The sequence below is a fragment of the Egretta garzetta genome, unplaced genomic scaffold (assembly GCF_000687185.1).
Source record: "Egretta garzetta isolate BGI_Z169 unplaced genomic scaffold, ASM68718v1 scaffold381, whole genome shotgun sequence".
NCBI lineage: Eukaryota > Metazoa > Chordata > Aves > Pelecaniformes > Ardeidae > Egretta > Egretta garzetta.
In genome coordinates this window covers 204,495-222,756 of record NW_009258483.1, presented here as the reverse complement: position 1 = coordinate 222,756, position 18,262 = coordinate 204,495, and the positions used below count along the sequence as shown (strand labels likewise).

Sequence of the window (18,262 nt, the reverse complement as noted above, 5' to 3'; positions counted from 1 at the left end):
GGGGCCAGGGAACCGCCTCCTCCGGGGAGCTGGGCCACCGCGCCCTCCCCCTGGAACGCCAGCCCCGGAGCGCTCCTCAGCACCGCACAGGTAACACCTCCAGGCCGCTCTGACGCCTCCTTCCTCACGCTCGCCCTGCAGAAGCAGCGGCCCGAGCAGTGCGGCAGGCTCAGGCAGAGGACCTGGAGAAAGTGGACATCGAGCACCTGGAGAAAGTGCTGCCGCAGCTGGTATGTAACTGCAGAAGCTGAACTGCGCTCGAGCAGGATAAGGATGTGGGCCGAAGCCGCTTAATCCTCTTCCTTCTGGGAGACGCTCGGGGACCCAGAGGTGCTGACTGCCTTGCTGCTCTCTCCTTACAGCTCCTAGATTTCTAGAGGCCTCAGAGGCGCACGTGGCCTGCCAGCCGAAGATCCTGACCTGACCGTGAAGATCCAGCTCATCCTCAGTCTAACTCTAGGAAGAACAGCCTCCGCTTCTTCTTTCTCTGCCATTTTGCTTCTGCTTTCCCTCTCCTTTACCAAGCATGGCAAAGCCCTGGGCAACTGTGCCATCAGATGCTGGTTTTGAAAAGAGGCTGCCTGCACGCCTGTTTTGGCCGGCTGAGTGCGTAACGCTTGCTGCCTCGTGCCTGCAACAGCAGCCCGTGCTTCACAGCACGGTTGGACGCTGTTGCTTCCTCAGCTCATGTCAGAATCAGGTGCTGCTTCAGAGATGCGTGGAAAGACTTTAATGGCTGGAGCGTCCTCCAAACCTCAGGCTCTCGTCACCTCAGCGGGCAGCTGTGGCAGGAACTTCAGGTCCCGTTCCAAGCCTGCCTAATGAATAGGTTGTTAACAGGAGCTCAGTTGCAGGCTCTTGCCAAAAGCAGGTAACTGATCTTTATTTTATAAATAAACAGTGTCTGTCCCTCGCTAGCTTCCACTATTTCTCCAGGGCTGTGACATCAAAGAATGCTCAGAACCTTTTAACCATTTGATATTCTCCTCAGAAGCTGCTTCCCCTCTGCTATAAATTTGTTCTCACAAAGAAACATCAATAAATTAAAACCGAGTCACCCTCCCTTCTGTAGGCTCTTTGCTGCAATTAATCACCAAAAGTCAAGTTGCTTCAAAGACTTGCAAAGTTTCCCCCTCACCCACCCTCTTCTCTAAATCTTTGTAGAACGAAAGGAAAAAGGACAGAATAACAAACAGCATGTGTGAGAATCCCACATCATGGGACAGCCTGGCCCCGCAGCCAGCAGGGGGGCCGGGGGGGAAGCTGTGAAATAAGAAACCTTACACATGTAGGCAGGGCCCACACAACTGAACTGGCTTTGTTGGGAAATACGCAGCCGGCCGCACGAGAAGCAGCTGACACCAGCGTGTCCCGAGGGCTGCACACTCTGTTGTTGGCTAGCCGTAGTCTTTATCATTAGCAATACCCAGCAATTTTCTTCCCCTTGACAGCTGTAGCAGGCGAAGGCTCGGTAGGTCGCTGTAGTCCTTCAGCCACGAGGCTGTCAAGGTCTTCAACTCAGGACACCAGCCACTTCAAAACTTCAGCTAACCCCACAATTTAATTTCTGATGACAGTACCAGCTCCAGCAGTGCCCCATCCCTCGGCACTGCAGCCTTCTTTGCCAAGACAACTGTTTGTGCAGCTGTACAACGAAGCCAGTGAAGGGACTGACCTAGTTCAGCCTTCAGCCCCACAACCACATGGTAAAAAAAAAGGCCGTAGCAAAAAAATGCAAGCAATACTACCTTCGAATGCCCGAAACCCCCAGGGATGAGTTCAGCTACGGTAGCAGAACTGATGCTGAAACAACTCCAGCTCATCAGGTACCTGCATGTGTTGTTCTGCAGCAGGGGAGGAAATCCTTGTAGCAAAGAGCCTGCAGTTTTAAATATCGGGGCATCTTGTCCCCCTTAAAGCATGGACAAGCATGGGCAGAACTGGCTGAGGTAACGCACGTAGTTGGCAGTATGAAGTCTCCTCATCCTCACCCCTGTACCTCACCCACGAAACTGCCCCAGTAGTAATGACATTGCTGCTTGTGTCCCTACACTTTCCCTTCTGTTTTCCCGTATCAGGTACTTGCAGGTGACAGTTACGGTGCAAGCTCTTTGTCAAAACTGGTGGGATCAAAATAGCCAAGCAAATCAGCCCGATTCAATGTTTCCTGTGCTCTTCAAAAACCAGGACTGACACATCTGAAAGCACACTACAATTTCCTACCAACCAGCCTGCTTCTGTTTATTCTAATCCTGTGAATCAAACCCACCAGCACAAGTATATCATCACCTATCACTGGCTACGGCTGTTAGCTGGCCCCGATCTATCCTCCATGAATTCATCACAGCAGCTGTAGCTACAGTCTACCTCATACTTCTGTGACATGACTAAGCCTGACACAGCACCTGAACCAAGATACAGACAGTCCTATGGAGCATAGGCTCAGCCCGCACTTAAAATCCACTAAAGTAATAAACTTTAAAGATTATTTTGCATTTTTTTGGTTTTGCTGTAGTGCGTCTGTTACAGCCTGTCGAGCGCAAGGGCTTGCTTTCCGCAGTAAGGATGCAGAGCAGCAGCTGCACACAGTGCTCCTGCATTCCCCCCTGCCAGTGGCCGCACACATTCCCTGTTTATGTTTGGGTGTCATAGAAGAAATCAATCAATGTTTTTGCTAAAGCATTCTGCTCCTCCACTTTGAGTCTCCTTTTTCCACTTCCACCTTTCTTTCATGCCTCCCCCTCCCTCGGAGTTTCTTCAAAGCATCTGGGAGCATTTGGAAGTAATTAGACCTGAAGGGAAATGTTGGCCAGGCTGGGAGACAATGACAAGTGCCAGGAACCCTGGGTGCCCTTTCTAGCCACTTTGAAGTTCATTCAGATGGTACAAAGCTCTGTTTTGCTTTGTTGGAAAAAAAATGGGAGGAAGGGAATGAGGCATGACAGGCCCATTGAAAAGGGAGCAGGTTCCTGTGAACTGACAGAGAAACCGAGGACTGGGGGAAGGAGCATGTTATCAAAGAGACCGACAAAAAGGCCTCCCATGGCCACTCCGCTTTATTACATCTACAAATTGTGCAGATGCACACGTAGTTCAGGGGACAATTGTCTACAGAGGGAAAATGGAAAACACGTTATTACCCTAACACGGAACCCCAGCTGTCCCGCATGAATCACCGACCCATGGAGATTTCAAACAAGATACAGCACCATGGCTACTGTGGCACTACAGAGTTCATCCCCAGTATAAGCACAATTTAACCAACAATACTTATCCCAGCACAGCATCTGCAGGAGGCAAAGATGTGGACTAGCACTTCCCTCTGTACACTGACTGCACCGCAGAGAACAGCTACTCTGCTGGGGGAACATTCGGGCCACAGAAGTCCAGAGACGGAAGGTCACGTGAAGAGATCCTTTTACTGGATGGGTTTTTTCCTCACTGTAACTCTAATTACTGATTTTAATTATATGTCGTGAAAATAAAACACAAAGCTTGGGGCAGAAACAAACGCCACATGCGTTCCACTAGCAGATACCTGTGCTCTTTGTTAAGAAGATCCTGGCAACTGAAAACAACACAAGTGCAGCAGACCAAGAGGTTCACAGGAAAAGCCCATTTGAACTGGTTTAAGTGACCCAAGTGGTTCCTCTTCACTCGCCTTCCAGCCGTCTATGCCCGGAATTATCATCAGCAGCACTAACCTTGACCAGCAAGAAGGAGAGAGAAGTCTTGTTCTAGGCAGCATTTAACTATAGGCAAAACTGAATCGGATTGTATCTTGCTGCTAGAATTCAGGCAGCTGGACTGAAGTTATCCCTGAAGGTAAAACTGGGAAGATTTAAATTTGAAAATATGGATAGAAACAAAGTTATTCACAGAAAGTACATAAGAATTATTTCCCCCTTAATTCTCTATTCATATTATCTGCATGCAAGAAACCTTGAATTTAACCTCTAACCTGGCTCCTGTAGTCACAAAGGCCACAAACAGGCCTTCCACTCCTCCAAAAGGTGAAACTGGCATCTGAAATAGCCATTTACTATTTGTAACTAATGTTCATACAGATTAGATGTCTCCATGGCCACCAGCAATTTCTTACACATTCTGAATAAGTTCATCACCAAAGAGGCACAGCTGCCTGCTCACTGATCCAGCAGTCCAGAAGGTTTCATCTCTTCCCACCTACAAAATAAACATAAGAGCATTAGAACACTTACCCATGTCATTTGCACTGTATCGCTTCGCAATAACATGATCTGGTTGCTGCGGGTTCTGTAAGCTGCTGTGCCCAGGCAACAGTCAGGGAGCACGTAGGAGCACTTCTTGGGGAGATGGAATGGTGAATACTTCATAATTTTCATAATAAGGGAACTTCATCCTGCGTGTTACTAACATGCATGTTAGAGCGTTAATGGGTGCCCTGCACAGGTAGGCGGGATGTTATTTCATACTTCATCCAGATAATCTTTACTCAGAAAGGTCTACTCTCTAGTGGAATGCTTTAAGCATACTGGAAACAGGGAACAGTAAAGATACCGTTTCCAACATGATCTGCATCAGTATCCCAGTACCAGCCTAAACCAGACCAGCCACCGCGGGGAAACACACCAACCCAGTGTTTGCAGCCTTCCAGCAACCACTTCGCACCTTACACTATGCCTGCTGGAGCCAAGAGCCTCACAGTATCTTCCAGAATCAAATACTAAAATTGTCATTCAGGAGTTAATATTTGGCATTATTAGCCAGGGAATTCCATAATTCTTCCTAGTTTTATTGCCATTAAGGGCATTGATTGAACGTCTTCCCCCCCCACCCCCACCGCCTTCTCTTTGCCACTGCATCAAAAAGTTAATATAGCCAATTGTTTAGTTCAGGAATCTCTCTTCTAGTTACTTCATATTTTATACAAATTCTCATATAAAACCACACATAAGCTATTGGTCCTGAGACTAAAAACAACATTGCCGTTTTCTGATCAGGATAAACCGAGAAAAAATGCATAATGGAAACCTGGTTGCAGTCTTAACTACTGAAAACCACTAAAACAGAAAGACCAACTCAAAACAATCAAGAGAAAGAAAAGTACTAAAACCAGCCTACACCAGCAAAGGAAAAATAATGACAGAGGTTTAGCAGACGACACGGGCCCTTGGCATGTAGAATATCCTGCCTATTAGTATTTGAACTACACTAGCATAGTTAAGAACTCAACACATTAAGCCCAGAACATAGCTAAGAGTCCTGCAAGCGTATGGATTAGACACCAGGCTCCACACTGCCCAGAGCCTGCATTCAGATACTTCTCCAGGGAAGGCTGAGGGTTAAACCGACTTGTGATTGACAAGCATTGAACCAAATCCAAATGTCCTGCAAGCCTTATGCTGACATCTTCGAGAATGCTGTCAACGTCGAACACGTTTGGCACAGAGGAGCCCGCCTTTCTGGGGAGTTTGGAATGAGAAGAGCTCTCCTCTGATTTCACGATACCTGGCAGCTTCAGCCATTTGGGTATTTTCCCAGGGGCCCTTCTCAACACCTGCGGAGCTTCTTGCACGCTTGCTGGTCCTGGCTGCTCCTCGGTCTTTTTGTCACTTCCCACTTCTGGTTCAGCCCGGGGTGGAACTGTTGATTCTAAAGATGATGAAGCAGAAGGAACTAATGATTTGGACAAACATCTGGGGAAGAAAATAAACAAGCAGAATTAAGCTTCATTTTTTCATAACAACCCCTTGTACCACAACCACCTTTAAACTTCTAAAGTCAGATTGAAAAGGCTCTTCTCTTTCATGATAAAAGCCCTAGGATTTGCTTGATTTAATCACTGAAATCCGACTTTGCAAAGAAGGCCTCACAAAACTATGAAGTCAAGTATGACAGTATGACTGTTTCAGGAGAAAATGAAGTCCTAGTATCTTCAGAGCACATTTCTGTAGTAAGATGGGCTCGTTTCATGCTTCCCATCCCTGGAATACCCATTCGCAACTCCATTCAGTCCCAACATACCTGGTCACTAATAAATCAGCTGCAGAAGGGGAAACCACAGAGCTCAGCAGGTCCGATTTCAGGTAACAATCTGTTTAAAAATGAAACCCAAACAGTTGTTTGGTAACACGGAGACATCAATCACCACAGGATCTTGTAGTGCTTGGCTCAGCAAATACCTGCTGTATGCCATAGTCCATCTCCATCACCTTCCCCCAACTGACACAGGACACGTTTACACCATGACCATTTGCTTCACAACTCAAGGTGCCCTATTTCATCATTCAAAAGTCAAGATCTGGACATTTTCTTTCAGCGCTCACTGCATCTCAGGAACTTTTCTGTGAAGCCAGAGGATGCTTTGATCTCTGGGAGAAACAGAGGTTCTAAGCACAAACCAGAGATGTCAAAGAATCGAAGACTCAGGTCTGTTCTCCCATCTCCAGCCAGCCCAGTACAGGAGGTACAGGAGGACTATAAAAGCACTTCATAGTCATTTGTCTTGTTAACATTTTGAACAATGCCATTTCCTGCTACAGGGTTGTTCTTCTATCACTCTTGTCCCCGTGGCAGACACTGCCTACTCCAGAGCCTAATGGATCTCGTAAGGAAGGTTGTACGTTTACTTTTGTGCTCCAGCTAACTGGCCAAGCTGGCTCTGGAGAGCTCCAGCCATTTGGAATGGGAACGTTTGCCAGCACTCTCGAGGAATACATTGTCCTTTGTCAGAACAACTCTGAATGTAAAGACGTAATTCTTCAGGGTCTGCTATAGGAGCTATACAGTCAGCTGAAGAGGAGAGGAAATGCACTCACCCCTGCACTGCTCAGATCCAAAATGAATGACGGCAGTTGGAAAGAGTTTAGCCTGCAGCAAAAGGGGAAAAGAAGAGATCACGGCTTGTAGATACTTTCACAGTTCACTGTGAACACTGGATACAGGTTAGACAGCTACAGACAAATCCACAGAGTTTAAGCTGAGGTCACTGAACCATCTATAATTCAGAGAAGGCTGAACTTGTGCAGAGCACAGGGCACTCAGGAGTAAGCCATGAATCGGAATTCTATGATCTGTTCCACCACACACAGCTGACCAGACCCGTACAGCAAGCGCTGACTGCTCACAGTGACCTGCCATTGGATTTTCCTCTGTCCCTGGATCTCAGGCCATGATATTTCACCCACATTCTCCACTGCTGAGCAGATGACATGAGCATGATTAAGAATCTTCCGAGACCCGAGTGGCTGATAGTAAGAGAAGGGAAATCCAGCTATGCCCTCAGAAATCTATTCTAGGTTGTTCTATTATATTTATATCCTGTCTCTAGTTGGAATTTGTCTAGTTTCAACAGCTTTCCAGGATGCAGTCTACCCTTTATAAATCCAGCCTGAATTCCTAGTTCTTGTCAGAATAACTGCCACAAACATTTTTTTCATCCATTTAGCTCGTTATGTGACCTAGATAACTGTAGGACTGCCTTTATCAGTCTGACGATCTTAATTTCATCTGCAAATGTTGTTAATGATTATTTTGTATTTAGATATTTGCGTCCAAACCAGATAACAACAATGAACCGCGCAGCCAGAACTAATGCCAGCAAGACACCAGCCTAAGTGATCTATGTTTTCCAACAATTCCTCTCTGCCTATTATTTGAGATGTCAGTCAGCCAAATCAGAATTCATTTAGTGTGTGCTTTAATTGCACTGCGTGGCACACCTTAACCACCCCCACACACACATATAGGTCATGAAGCACCGAATCAAGAGAAAGTTAAGTTCAAGTATGCGAATTTATTGAGCCTGCGATCTCGTCAGTGCTGCCCCCATACAGAAAGGCCTATGATAAAAGGGCAGTGCCACAGCGTCCTGGCTGACCGCACCAGCAGGACGGCGGGAGGCACCGCCGGTCTCTCTGGGGATGGCCCCAGAAAGGTGTGCGCCACGTTACCTTCAACCTTATCTCTTCGCCCACCTCTTCAGTGCTCCACAACAAGCAGTTTCTGGTCAAACGCATACACAAAAACCGCATTAAACAGTGTTCCCATTAGCTTGTAATCTAAGAGAACAAGCTCTTCCTTCTGCAGCCTACAAGTGCACTAAATCCAGAGTCAGCTTTTGCCACTCCACCATTAACTGCCACTCCGCAGAAGAGACGTGCATGCAAAACAGAAAAAGGGGGTGGGGGCATGGAAATGGCTACAATTCTAGTCAGCAGGCCTGGGTCCTAATTTAACCTGCCTGTAGATTTACCACACTGCTTTATACTCAGTTTCCCCCAATTTAAAGCGTACACCCATGACACAGGAAGATGGCAACCGATGTCCCTCCAGTTACTCAAATGTAACGCACCAGATAGCATACGGCTTGTTGCAGTTACCTTGTGCTTCTCTAATTTTCAATAGCAACAAATCAAAACAATGAAGTTTCTTACAGCTTATGTTGACAGTGGCCATTCCCACCATCTTCTCCTTTCACTTCACGTCTCTTACGTCATGGCTAAATCGCTTTATTCAACTACTTCTGTGTAAGTAAACACTGAATAAAATGCAGTACAAAATACAAATTATGTCCAACACACGAACATGTTAAATGACGTTAAACTGTTGAGAAGCAACGAGTCAGTAGCTCAAACAATGACCTACTGAACAAATAACTGTAAACGTAAAAGAAATTATTTTCAGCTAGCCCTAGGTAATACACAGGATCAGATTCAAGCCAATAAGAAACAGCGATTTCAATCTAATAAAATTCAACACTGTAAGAAATGAAAACGTACGAACAACTAATGCAAGCACTGTATTTTAGAGAGTTAACAAAATGAAGCATGCTGATTAAAGACCTGAAGTCAGAGGAAATGGAAGTAAAATCCTTAGCGACTGAATCCTTAGCTATTGAGTAAACACTTGGAAAATGGAGCCTTAGAAATGCTGTGCAGCCCTAACTAAAAGCAAGGGAGCAGGGAAGCAAGCATTAAACGGAACTAGCAAATGCTGTCAGTTACCCATAATTAAGAAAATGACAGAGATCTTTCAACTTTGGTAGCTAATACTTCTGGGGTGAATAACAAGGAATGAAGGAGCAGAATGGGTATAGGGAAGGAAATCCAGAGAGCTAAAATACAATTCAAGGATTAAAACAACAAAAAGTTACTGTAAATTCAGATAAAGGAAGTCCCTAAAATAATTGGTTGGGGCAGCAATTATTAAGATTAAGGAATCCAATTAAAGAAGAGAATTTCAATGACTTTTTGGGATCAGTTTCATCACCAGAGAGACCTGGAGAAAGGTAACTTTGTTCTCCATCTGTAAGAAACTACGGTGTGGGTAAGACTGAGCAGCTACAGGGGAAGCAATATCCTGCAACGTCATTGCCACCAGTCACTGAACGGTTGAGGTTGGAAGCGCATGTGAGGATTGTCCAGCCCAAATCCTCCACGATGTCCAGTTGGGTTATGAGTATCAAACAAGGATGGAGACTCCACAACCTGCTCAGGCAGCTGTTCCGTGTTAGACCACCCATTCAGTGGGTTTGGTATTTGGTTTTGTTTTGGTTTTTTTCCCTTTCATTTCAATCGAAGTTCCTGTAATTCGTGCCCATTTCCTCTTGTCCTTTTATTCGGCACCACTGAGAGAAGTCTGGCCCATCTTCCTCACTGTTTCCCATCGCATTTATTATACACATTGACAGGACCCCCTCAGAGCCTCCTCTTTTCTAGGCTTAACAACCCCACCTCTCTCTCCCCCTATGCCAGATGCATCAATGCCTTGATTACCGTTTGGTCCTTTGCTGGGCACCAGAGAAACTGCAGAACTGGACTCAGAGTCGCCCTGGTTCAGCTGAGGAATCAGAAAAGCGTCTGTGGGTAAGTGAGGAGGGTACCTACCTATGACATTTGCTCTGCCACTTACAGTGATTACCGCGTGATGCCACACCCTCAAAGAAACCCAAGCAGTAGAAAAACTGGTGCTGGGAGTGGTATGTTAAAAAGCACTGCATCACCACGTCCAGAGTACACATCCAAACGTTCTCAAGGGACTGCAGGGCAAGAGATGCAAGCTTTGCACCAAAACCAGACACTGCTGCAAGTACAGGCTTGTGTTTTTAAGGGGGTCTGAAGGTGATATGCAGAAGATTAATACGATATGGTGCAACCGGCTGTACCAGTAAGGATTCTGAATGAGAAATATCATACTTAAAACCAGAATTAACAGATCAGTATAATACTACATAAAGAAAAACTAGCTGAAACAATTATTTTAAGCTTTCAGGCCTTATACTAAGAGAAAGGTAGAGAAACCAAATCATCATAGTGTGAAAGAGGTAAGTACTGTCATAGCCAGAAACCGTACAGAAAATGTTGATGAATGGTCTGCATTTACACCAGCAGAACAGTAACACCAAATTTCTCACCTTGACCCAATAAATAAATAAACAGACAGATAAAAGCAAGCAACTGCCCCTCTTCGTATCATTAATGCATACTTCGGAATTGCGCAGGGCAGGCTGCCTGCTCTCGAGCTTTCTTGAACCTCTGTTGCCACCATCAGCACAGTCAGGATACTGGAATGACAGCCCTTGGACCTGATCCAGCACAGCAATTACCAGAGCTCAAAGGAACCCTGATCTTCACGTGGGAGTCTGTGGATTGCTGCCTAATACAGAGACTAATAAAACTGTATTAACTGGAGGCAAAATGAAACAGCTTCACCCATCTTCCTGACTGCAAGCTTCAAATGAGTACGTGGTATTACGGACTTTTTTACCTTACTCCAAAGGTGATAGGAGACTTTCACATACAGTATGGCCTACACCATGTTAGGCTGAAGCAGGAGACATTCATCAGTCTACTCCAAGTCTCAGCTCCTGCTAAAGCGGCCAGGCATCTTCACATCCTTGAACTGACATTTTAGCAGAAATCACTATTTATTAGGTCTTTTAACATTTCATTCCTCAATCAACAGGGCCTAAGGTTGCCTGCTCCAGTCACAAAAACGTCTCTCCGTAAGCTTTTTAATTAAAAAGCACCAGACACGCTTTAGAAACCCCAAAGAAAACTCTTGCAAGAGCTTTGATGTTTCCGCTGCATTCGTCTGAAGGGATCCCTCTATATAGGAAACGGGTGCCTTAAAAAGGGCCCCCCCAACACACATACACTCAAGCCCTTTTACACACAACATCCTTTTCATGCCAGCTGCAAGTTGGAAAATGAGGTTTTTGTAGCGTGTTAGTGTTGGAATTTTTTAATAACCTCCCCTCTCTTTTTTTCCCCTCCTGACCAATTATCTTGGTAAATAATTAACATTCTGAAGGAGATAAGTAAGCACAGCATCTCAGAGCTCAAAGCCCTTTAGTTCAAAGCCCTGCCCTTTTCTCTTCGTTTCCCTGCTGCCGCCACCGAAACTTCCTTGTCAATCAAGCTCTGGGCACACACATCAAAGCTTCGTGTCGGAATGGCCCCAAGGGGTCAGAGAAAATTCATGGCAGGGCCTGCATGAGGCACAAAGAGAAAAAGAGAGCGAGAAACCCAGACCGAGAGCTACAGACACACTCAACCACACGGACAGAGCCTGCCCCAGTATAAACCTCTACCCTATTTACTCACAGGTTGACAGATAACAACCATAGTTCTAAGTTTCAGGATCCACCTCCACAACCATTTCCCACTGCTGGCAAAACATCAGTCCAAATGTTTCTGTTCAAAACCTTTTAATTGAAAGAAACTTAAAGGAACGAGACAGCAGCTCACAAGTACACCAAACGCATGGCTCATGTCCCTGCATCCCTACCCTCTCCTAGAGGTCAGCCAACACAGAGCCCCCTCTCGCCAAATCTACATCCAGTAAGTTCTTTCTCTTCAACTCAGGTAAGACTGGAATCCTCAGGCACCATCCCCGTTCCAGCACTTACTGACGGTTCGGTGCAGAAGCTGCACCTCACTGATCGCCCCAGGAATTCTCCAGCCAGTCACTGGCAGGACATAATGCTGTCTGAGATTTTTTTTTTAACACAGAAGTATTTAAATCGGCACCAATTTCACATTTTAAAAAAAAGCCAGTGGAATGATCCCACTGGCCAAGGAATGTCTTGGCATAAAGATGAGAAGGCTTTAGTAGCTGCAGTCCAGGAAAACATACAAACCCAAAGCTGGAGCCTTCAGTATTCTCTAACACTGCAAAGAAGGCAAGGATCAAACACTGGGCAGCCCATTACCTGAACACTGTATTCTCAAGTAAGCTGGCAATTCCTCATTTGCAGTTGCTCTAATGCATATACCAAAGCGTCTAGAACTCCTCTGCAGTTCTTAACCTCACTGCATAGGGTTCTTATAAGAGTATCTGTGAATCAAAACAGATTGAGAAACCTCTTCAGAGTCACACTGAGCCTGTCAGATTGACGAAAAGAATCATAGGCTATTTGAGACAAATATAAAAATCCCTCCATTCAGCTGAATGCGAAGAATTACTACAATATGAGTGAGTCCATGGCTAGTTACTATGATCAAATATCCAATATCCAACTATCTAGCCAAAGAGACAACACCATTCTGACTGCGAAAATAGATGTTATTAATCTATCGAATTATAATGTTCAAATCACACTGTGCATGGCGTATTTACAAGATACAATTATTATTTTTATTGCAACAGAACAATTTTGCTCTATTGCTACAGCAGCAACATGCAATATAAATAAAAATCTAAGAAGTACGATGGTTTGGGTTTTTTTTTTTTTTTTGGCACAGATGAAAACCTGAGACCTAAAGAGATTAAATAACTTGTGCAAGGTCACACAGGATTGCAATAGCAGAAATGAGAGCTAAGTATGCAAGTCTCCAGAGCCCCATCCAAGGCTGTAATCACAGGACAGCTTTCTTCTGAAGGGATCAGGAAGTCACTGATGAGGCAAGAAGTGGAGGAAGCCAAAGTCCTGCTCACTAGCCTCCCCATTTGCAGAGTATCATTCCAAACAACCAACTCCTCAGATTTTAAAAAGATCTAAATAACACAGCTTCATCGATTTACTTCATTACAGCTGCAGAAGTTTAAATGAGAGCTTTCCATGTCTGAAGACCAGGCTGTTACTCATAAAGCCACATTCAGTCTGGAATTGTGTAGCTAAGCAACTCAACGTTTTATTTCAGACACGCAGAGCACAGCTACTCAGACACCATCGTGGCGAGTGTGGTTTATGACAGCAGGGCATCCTGGCTGTGGAGTGCTATACTGGGGCTACTGCATCTTGCATTCCACGATAAAAATATCCACACCAGAACAGCATTCCCCTGTGAATCCAGCTGCGATGCAAAGCAGAAATGCTTCTCTTGTCTTTTACTGCATCTTCCAGCAACTCCTTCTCTAGAGCACCAGGAAGATTTCAGGCAGAACCTACCCCGACTAACACCTCAGTGCTTCCTCTCTCACTAGGTATCTCCAGGCACAGACATTCAGAAACCCCTTTACCAGAGTACTGCAAAATACGCACGTTATTGCCACGCAGTTACTCTGCTCACTGACAGAGCGACGCTTTCAGACCAGCAGAGACTGCCGTCTACGGGGAACTCGCAGCTGCCAGAACAAGAAGCATTCTTTCCGTTACATGATCTGAAAAGATTAGAGTGCCACAGGTCTGCTGTTAGTTTGATGTTAAAAGATGAATAAGAAAATAAGCACTTCAAAGGAACACGCGCATGGAAGGAGAAACCCAAGCTACCAACATGAAATACTGCACAGTACACACACCCCAAACACATAAACCAGCTCTTGGAAAATTCAACCGGAAAGCCGGTGGATCAAAAGCTTCTCCAGCAAGACTGCAAAGCATCGCTGAAACAGAAATAAACACTACAGTCATGGTGAAAGGGGCAAACTGACTAAGTGGGTCGTGTTTATAACCTGAGAACAAAGCTGCTCAATGTGGACTGCAACTGCCAAAGGTGACGGACGTTCTGCAGCCAATACGGAGGAGGTCTGGTCCAGCTGGAGCAGGGGACCTTTAGCACTCCTACGGCAAAGATAAGATTTGAAAGCGCTATTTTGAGAAGGCTACTGAAGAAGGACTCCAGGTATAAAGAGCATTCATTGAGCCCTTGAGCGGAGATCAGAAAGATCTGGCCTCCAGAACTGACAGTAGGAGAGCAAACATTTTTGGCAGAATTTCCACTCTAAACTCAGCCATACAAGGTGGGCGCTCATCCAGACAGAAGTGCCCAGCCTAACTCGAGGTCAGCATAAGCAGCGCGTACGGAAGCCTTTGCGAGCACCGTTAACAGATCTGGCAAGACGAACAGAGGTAAGACTGCTACCAACACCTAGTCAGGTGGGAACATCCTGAACGGGTAAGTGAAGGCTAAATCTTTGTACGTGAGGGTGAATGCCATCCTCCGTCCAGGCTGGCTGAATTTCACTATTAATTGCAATTTTCTTTGCTAGCAAGTGGAATAACCGCAAGGCCTGCCACTGGAAATACCTCCGACGGACTGACTCTGATGAAGTAATTTTTTAAGAAATTGCATTGAGACTCTTGCCAAAGGCAGAGAAGGCTTCACACTGCTCAATTCGTAGTCGGCTTCACTGAACAAGCATGCCAGATGTATTGCCCAAACTGGCATTAACAAATAGGATATGGAAACAGAACCAAAGGCAAAGAAAGGAACAAACAGCTCCCCTGGATTTCTGCCTCGCAGTACGTGCCAGAGGAAACACTCGGTCCACTCTTAAGATCTGATTAGAAGATCTAAATATTTATGTGGAAGGCTGTGGATTCCTTTAGCTCCTCTGAAGACAGACGATGGCCTCCTGCCCTCTTTGCTGCCTTGACTTTTCCAGTGGTTGGTATTCTCACCTTCTGCTAGCTCTTTCCTAGTATTAACTCAGCAGTCAATGATTTTTTCCACTAATGCACTCAGATATGCAATACACAAGTGCCTGTTTCTGGGCGGAGAAAGAAGGGAAGAAGCAACTCTGAAAAGCTCAGCTAGCCTAGAAAAAAAACAAACAAGCAACTAGGGCTATAAGGAACCCAAAGCCAAGCGCTACAGCAGGGAAGCCTGCAGTTGATCCGTTCTGGAGAGCAGATTATAAAACACTTCAAGGGACATGAGGATAAGGCAGCCAGCAAAAACAGCAATAACAAAAAATCAAAGCAATGCCTTGAAGTCTTTATGGGTTCCAAAAACTCCACGTCGCTGCCAATCTGTGTGTTCACTCTACTGTAAATACACACATATTTCTGGAGAACTCACTTCAGACAGTTCTTTCAGCCCAAGTATCTTGGCAAACAAGTTGACAATATTTGCCTTTTTTCCCAGTTTTGCTCGCAGTGTAAAGGTTCTCCCTTCACTGTAAGCAATCAGGTTTAATGAATGTGGTTCCAATCTTATCATCTTGAATGCAGTGAGAGGGCGGAGAGAGAGAAGGAGTGTTGATAATACGGTACTCCACCATCTGCAGTGACTCCTGTTACTGGCTTCAGCACAAATTTCAGTCATTTATATATATCTGAATGCTCAAATGTGCTCACATCACTGCCTCAGACACCATCCGCTTTTCCTTACGGACAGCACCAAGCCAGTCTGTAGAGGGTATCCTACTGCTAACTGAGGACCTGGGAAAGCTAGGTGCAACTCCATGATTCATGTCTGACATGGGACAAGCAATCCCAACCAACCAACCCCCAGCCATATCACAGAAGCAGCAGCTCTGCCCTCTACCCTAGCAGAGGTGAGGTTGTGATACCATCAGAAATCACACAGTCTCCATGACAACACGTTCCTAAAACACCCCGGCTGGCAGTGGCCAATGCCCAGAACACTCTGTGCTTGGACTCACGCAGGCTCTGCCTCTGACAGTCTCAGCAAAGATGGCAAGTTTCTAGAAAATCCTTTTGAAGTCCAAGAGAATTCCCATAGCCTTGGAGGATGCTGCTGGAACTCCCCATGTACCAAGGCATTTCTCAAAGAACAGGAGAAAAAAGAAGGCAATTAAGTAGCCTATGACTAAACCGAAGGGAATAAATAATTGGATGTTTCTCTGCCACAGTCCTACTTAAAAGTAGTAATAACAGTGCACGTACGTTTAGACATGACAGTGTCACGTGTTTTGAGAAGACATAAGGCAACCTAGAAAACCAAGAATGGACTGTGCAGAAGCCATAAGCCAACCTCTATTCCTTTACCCTTTGGTTTTCTTAATTATGTTTCATTTTCTGTTTCTCAAGAGTTTAAGCACCATATTTGGGGAACAAGAATCTAAGAAGTTCCTGAGAGCAAAAGGAGAATAAGCCACATTAAAAAAATGGAAAAGCATTGATGGAACAGGGTTAATTAGACAAAATCTCATGTTTGAAAGTCAGGAATTCTAAGGTTCATACAATTTCAATTGTAGCTCACAGTTATCACTGAGATAATTAGATTTCAGTGCAATCTTCCTTACAATTGCCTTCACTTCTTCTGAAAGTCACTTTATTCTTGAAATGAATATACGCTCCAGAAGTGTTCTGCAAAGCACCTACAGTCTACCTCTAGTTTGGTGTGTTATCTTTCATTCAGGTAGTATGTGTACGAGAGTGAACAGCCCAATAACATGAAAGTTAAATGTTGAAAAAAATCTAGAACGGCCAGATACAACACAGTAGTACCTGTTTTGGAAGACCTGTTTTGAACAGAAACATAGGTTTCCAGTCATCTAAGAAATATCCCATTAAAATCGAGTGTCAGGTTATGGGCAGTCACCTTTGCCAAGGACCCACATCAGGTGCAAAGTGTTCCAGGATGCTATCGCTAACACCACTGACACAGCACCTGGAGCGAAAGCTGTCCATTTTGGTGGTTACATGACACAACCTGGCCACCTCAAAGAGCTGTTCTACCAATAAAGACAACCTTCCTCCTCGACCTTTCACACATGCTCCACCCTCCCCTAAAAAAAACCCCACACCAAACACAAAAAAGCTTGAGGAATTAGCTGTTTTATTACGTCCCCTGTGCTCCCTTTTTCTTACAAGCTCCTACGTACTGCACGCTCCACAGCCCTTCATTCATATTTGCATCGTATGTACCAAACCCAGCATTGTTCCAGAACAAGCTCTCATCACACTGCCACAATGCCGAGTACCACAAGGTCACCTTAGCATGAAAGCTCCTCTTCCCCCAGCCTGAAAGCCCCTCTTCCCCCAGCCTGAAAGCCCCACATTTTACAAAATACCTTAACCATGTGCCTTCTATCTTTACATACAGAGCAGCTCTGCTTTCATCTGTTTCCTTCCAGGTGATGGGAACAGAAGGGGAGCTCTGACTGAAGTACAAAAGCTTTCCCTTCTGCAGACCAGAGGATGCCTGAAAGGGGCAAAGTCTTCACCGAACCCACCCATACAGAGCCTAAGCCCATCCAGAGCAGGACCAGGCACCACGGCCGGCTCTGCAGTGAGTGTGGATACTGACCCACACAAACTTCATCCCAGAGCGAAGATTTCATAGTTTGGAAGGCAGTACTAGAGAGCAAGTGAGAAGCGGTGAGCCGGCCCCGGCCCCAGCGCTCCCGCGCCCCCCCCAGCGCCAGACATATCCCCCCTCTTGCTCCTGCTCTGGGCCGGCGTCATTTTGACCAAGAGCACTGAGGCTCAGGCAAAGCAGCACGATGAGCAACAGCCGCCTGTAAAAAGGGCATCCAACAATAACACAGTTGCCAGGGACAAGGAAGCCAGAGCAACTTCCGCACCCATTTCTTCCCGGAGAAGAAAGCCACCTTCAGCCCCTGCCAAGCACTCAGATCCACAGCAGAAGGAAAGCCTATCCAAGCAGAAGACATTACGGCATGGGGCCTTCACTTACTCAAGGAAAAAGTTAAAGATGAAAAAGGATTTATGTTGGTAACAGGGAGCAAAACTTCACCCAGAATCAGCCGACCTGAACTGGGACAAGGCACCATCCTAGCAAGTTAAAACACTGTGGTCTCTGACAAGCAGCACGGGTAACCAGAATGGTATGACAAGTTCTCGGCAGGAATTGTTTTTTCCTGTTTGATGCTTCATCCAAATAAAATGTTTATAAACACACAGAATCATTCTGGCCATACCAGACCATGACCTGAAAGGGCTGAAGGGCCCCAGGCAAGGAACACGGGCTACACGGCCACTGGCATTAGACACCGCTCTCCCAGCCTGCGAGCCCATTTTACACAATGGCCATTTTACACCCAGCTGCACCAAACGACTTCAAGGCTCTAATCCACATGCTCATACGCCCTTCCCCCAGCATACATTCCTGGCAGCTCAGAACCC

The 18,262-nt window shown here is 45.6% G+C and overlaps 1 protein-coding gene across 9 annotated transcripts in view; it reads right to left on the bottom strand.

Moving 5' to 3' along the window:
* Window positions 1–3,028: 3,028 nt before the first annotated feature.
* ASPSCR1 (ASPSCR1 tether for SLC2A4, UBX domain containing) overlaps window positions 3,029–18,262 on the bottom strand; it is a 46,026-nt gene continuing 30,792 nt past the window's right edge. For 3 of the 9 annotated variants that reach the window (XM_035899874.1, XM_035899868.1, XM_035899881.1), the window contains 4 exons: window positions 6,801–6,852; window positions 6,007–6,076; window positions 5,491–5,678; window positions 3,030–4,185 (listed from right to left, as the gene is read on the bottom strand). In XM_035899874.1, the coding sequence (XP_035755767.1) occupies window positions 4,172–4,185; window positions 5,491–5,678; window positions 6,007–6,076; window positions 6,801–6,852 (324 nt within the window). In that variant the 3' untranslated portion in view covers window positions 3,030–4,171. Of the gene's footprint in view, window positions 4,186–5,490; window positions 5,679–6,006; window positions 6,077–6,164; window positions 6,853–18,262 lie in introns of those variants that run through there. The other 6 variants (XM_035899864.1, XM_035899857.1, XM_035899885.1 and 3 more) reach the window with 6 other exon arrangements.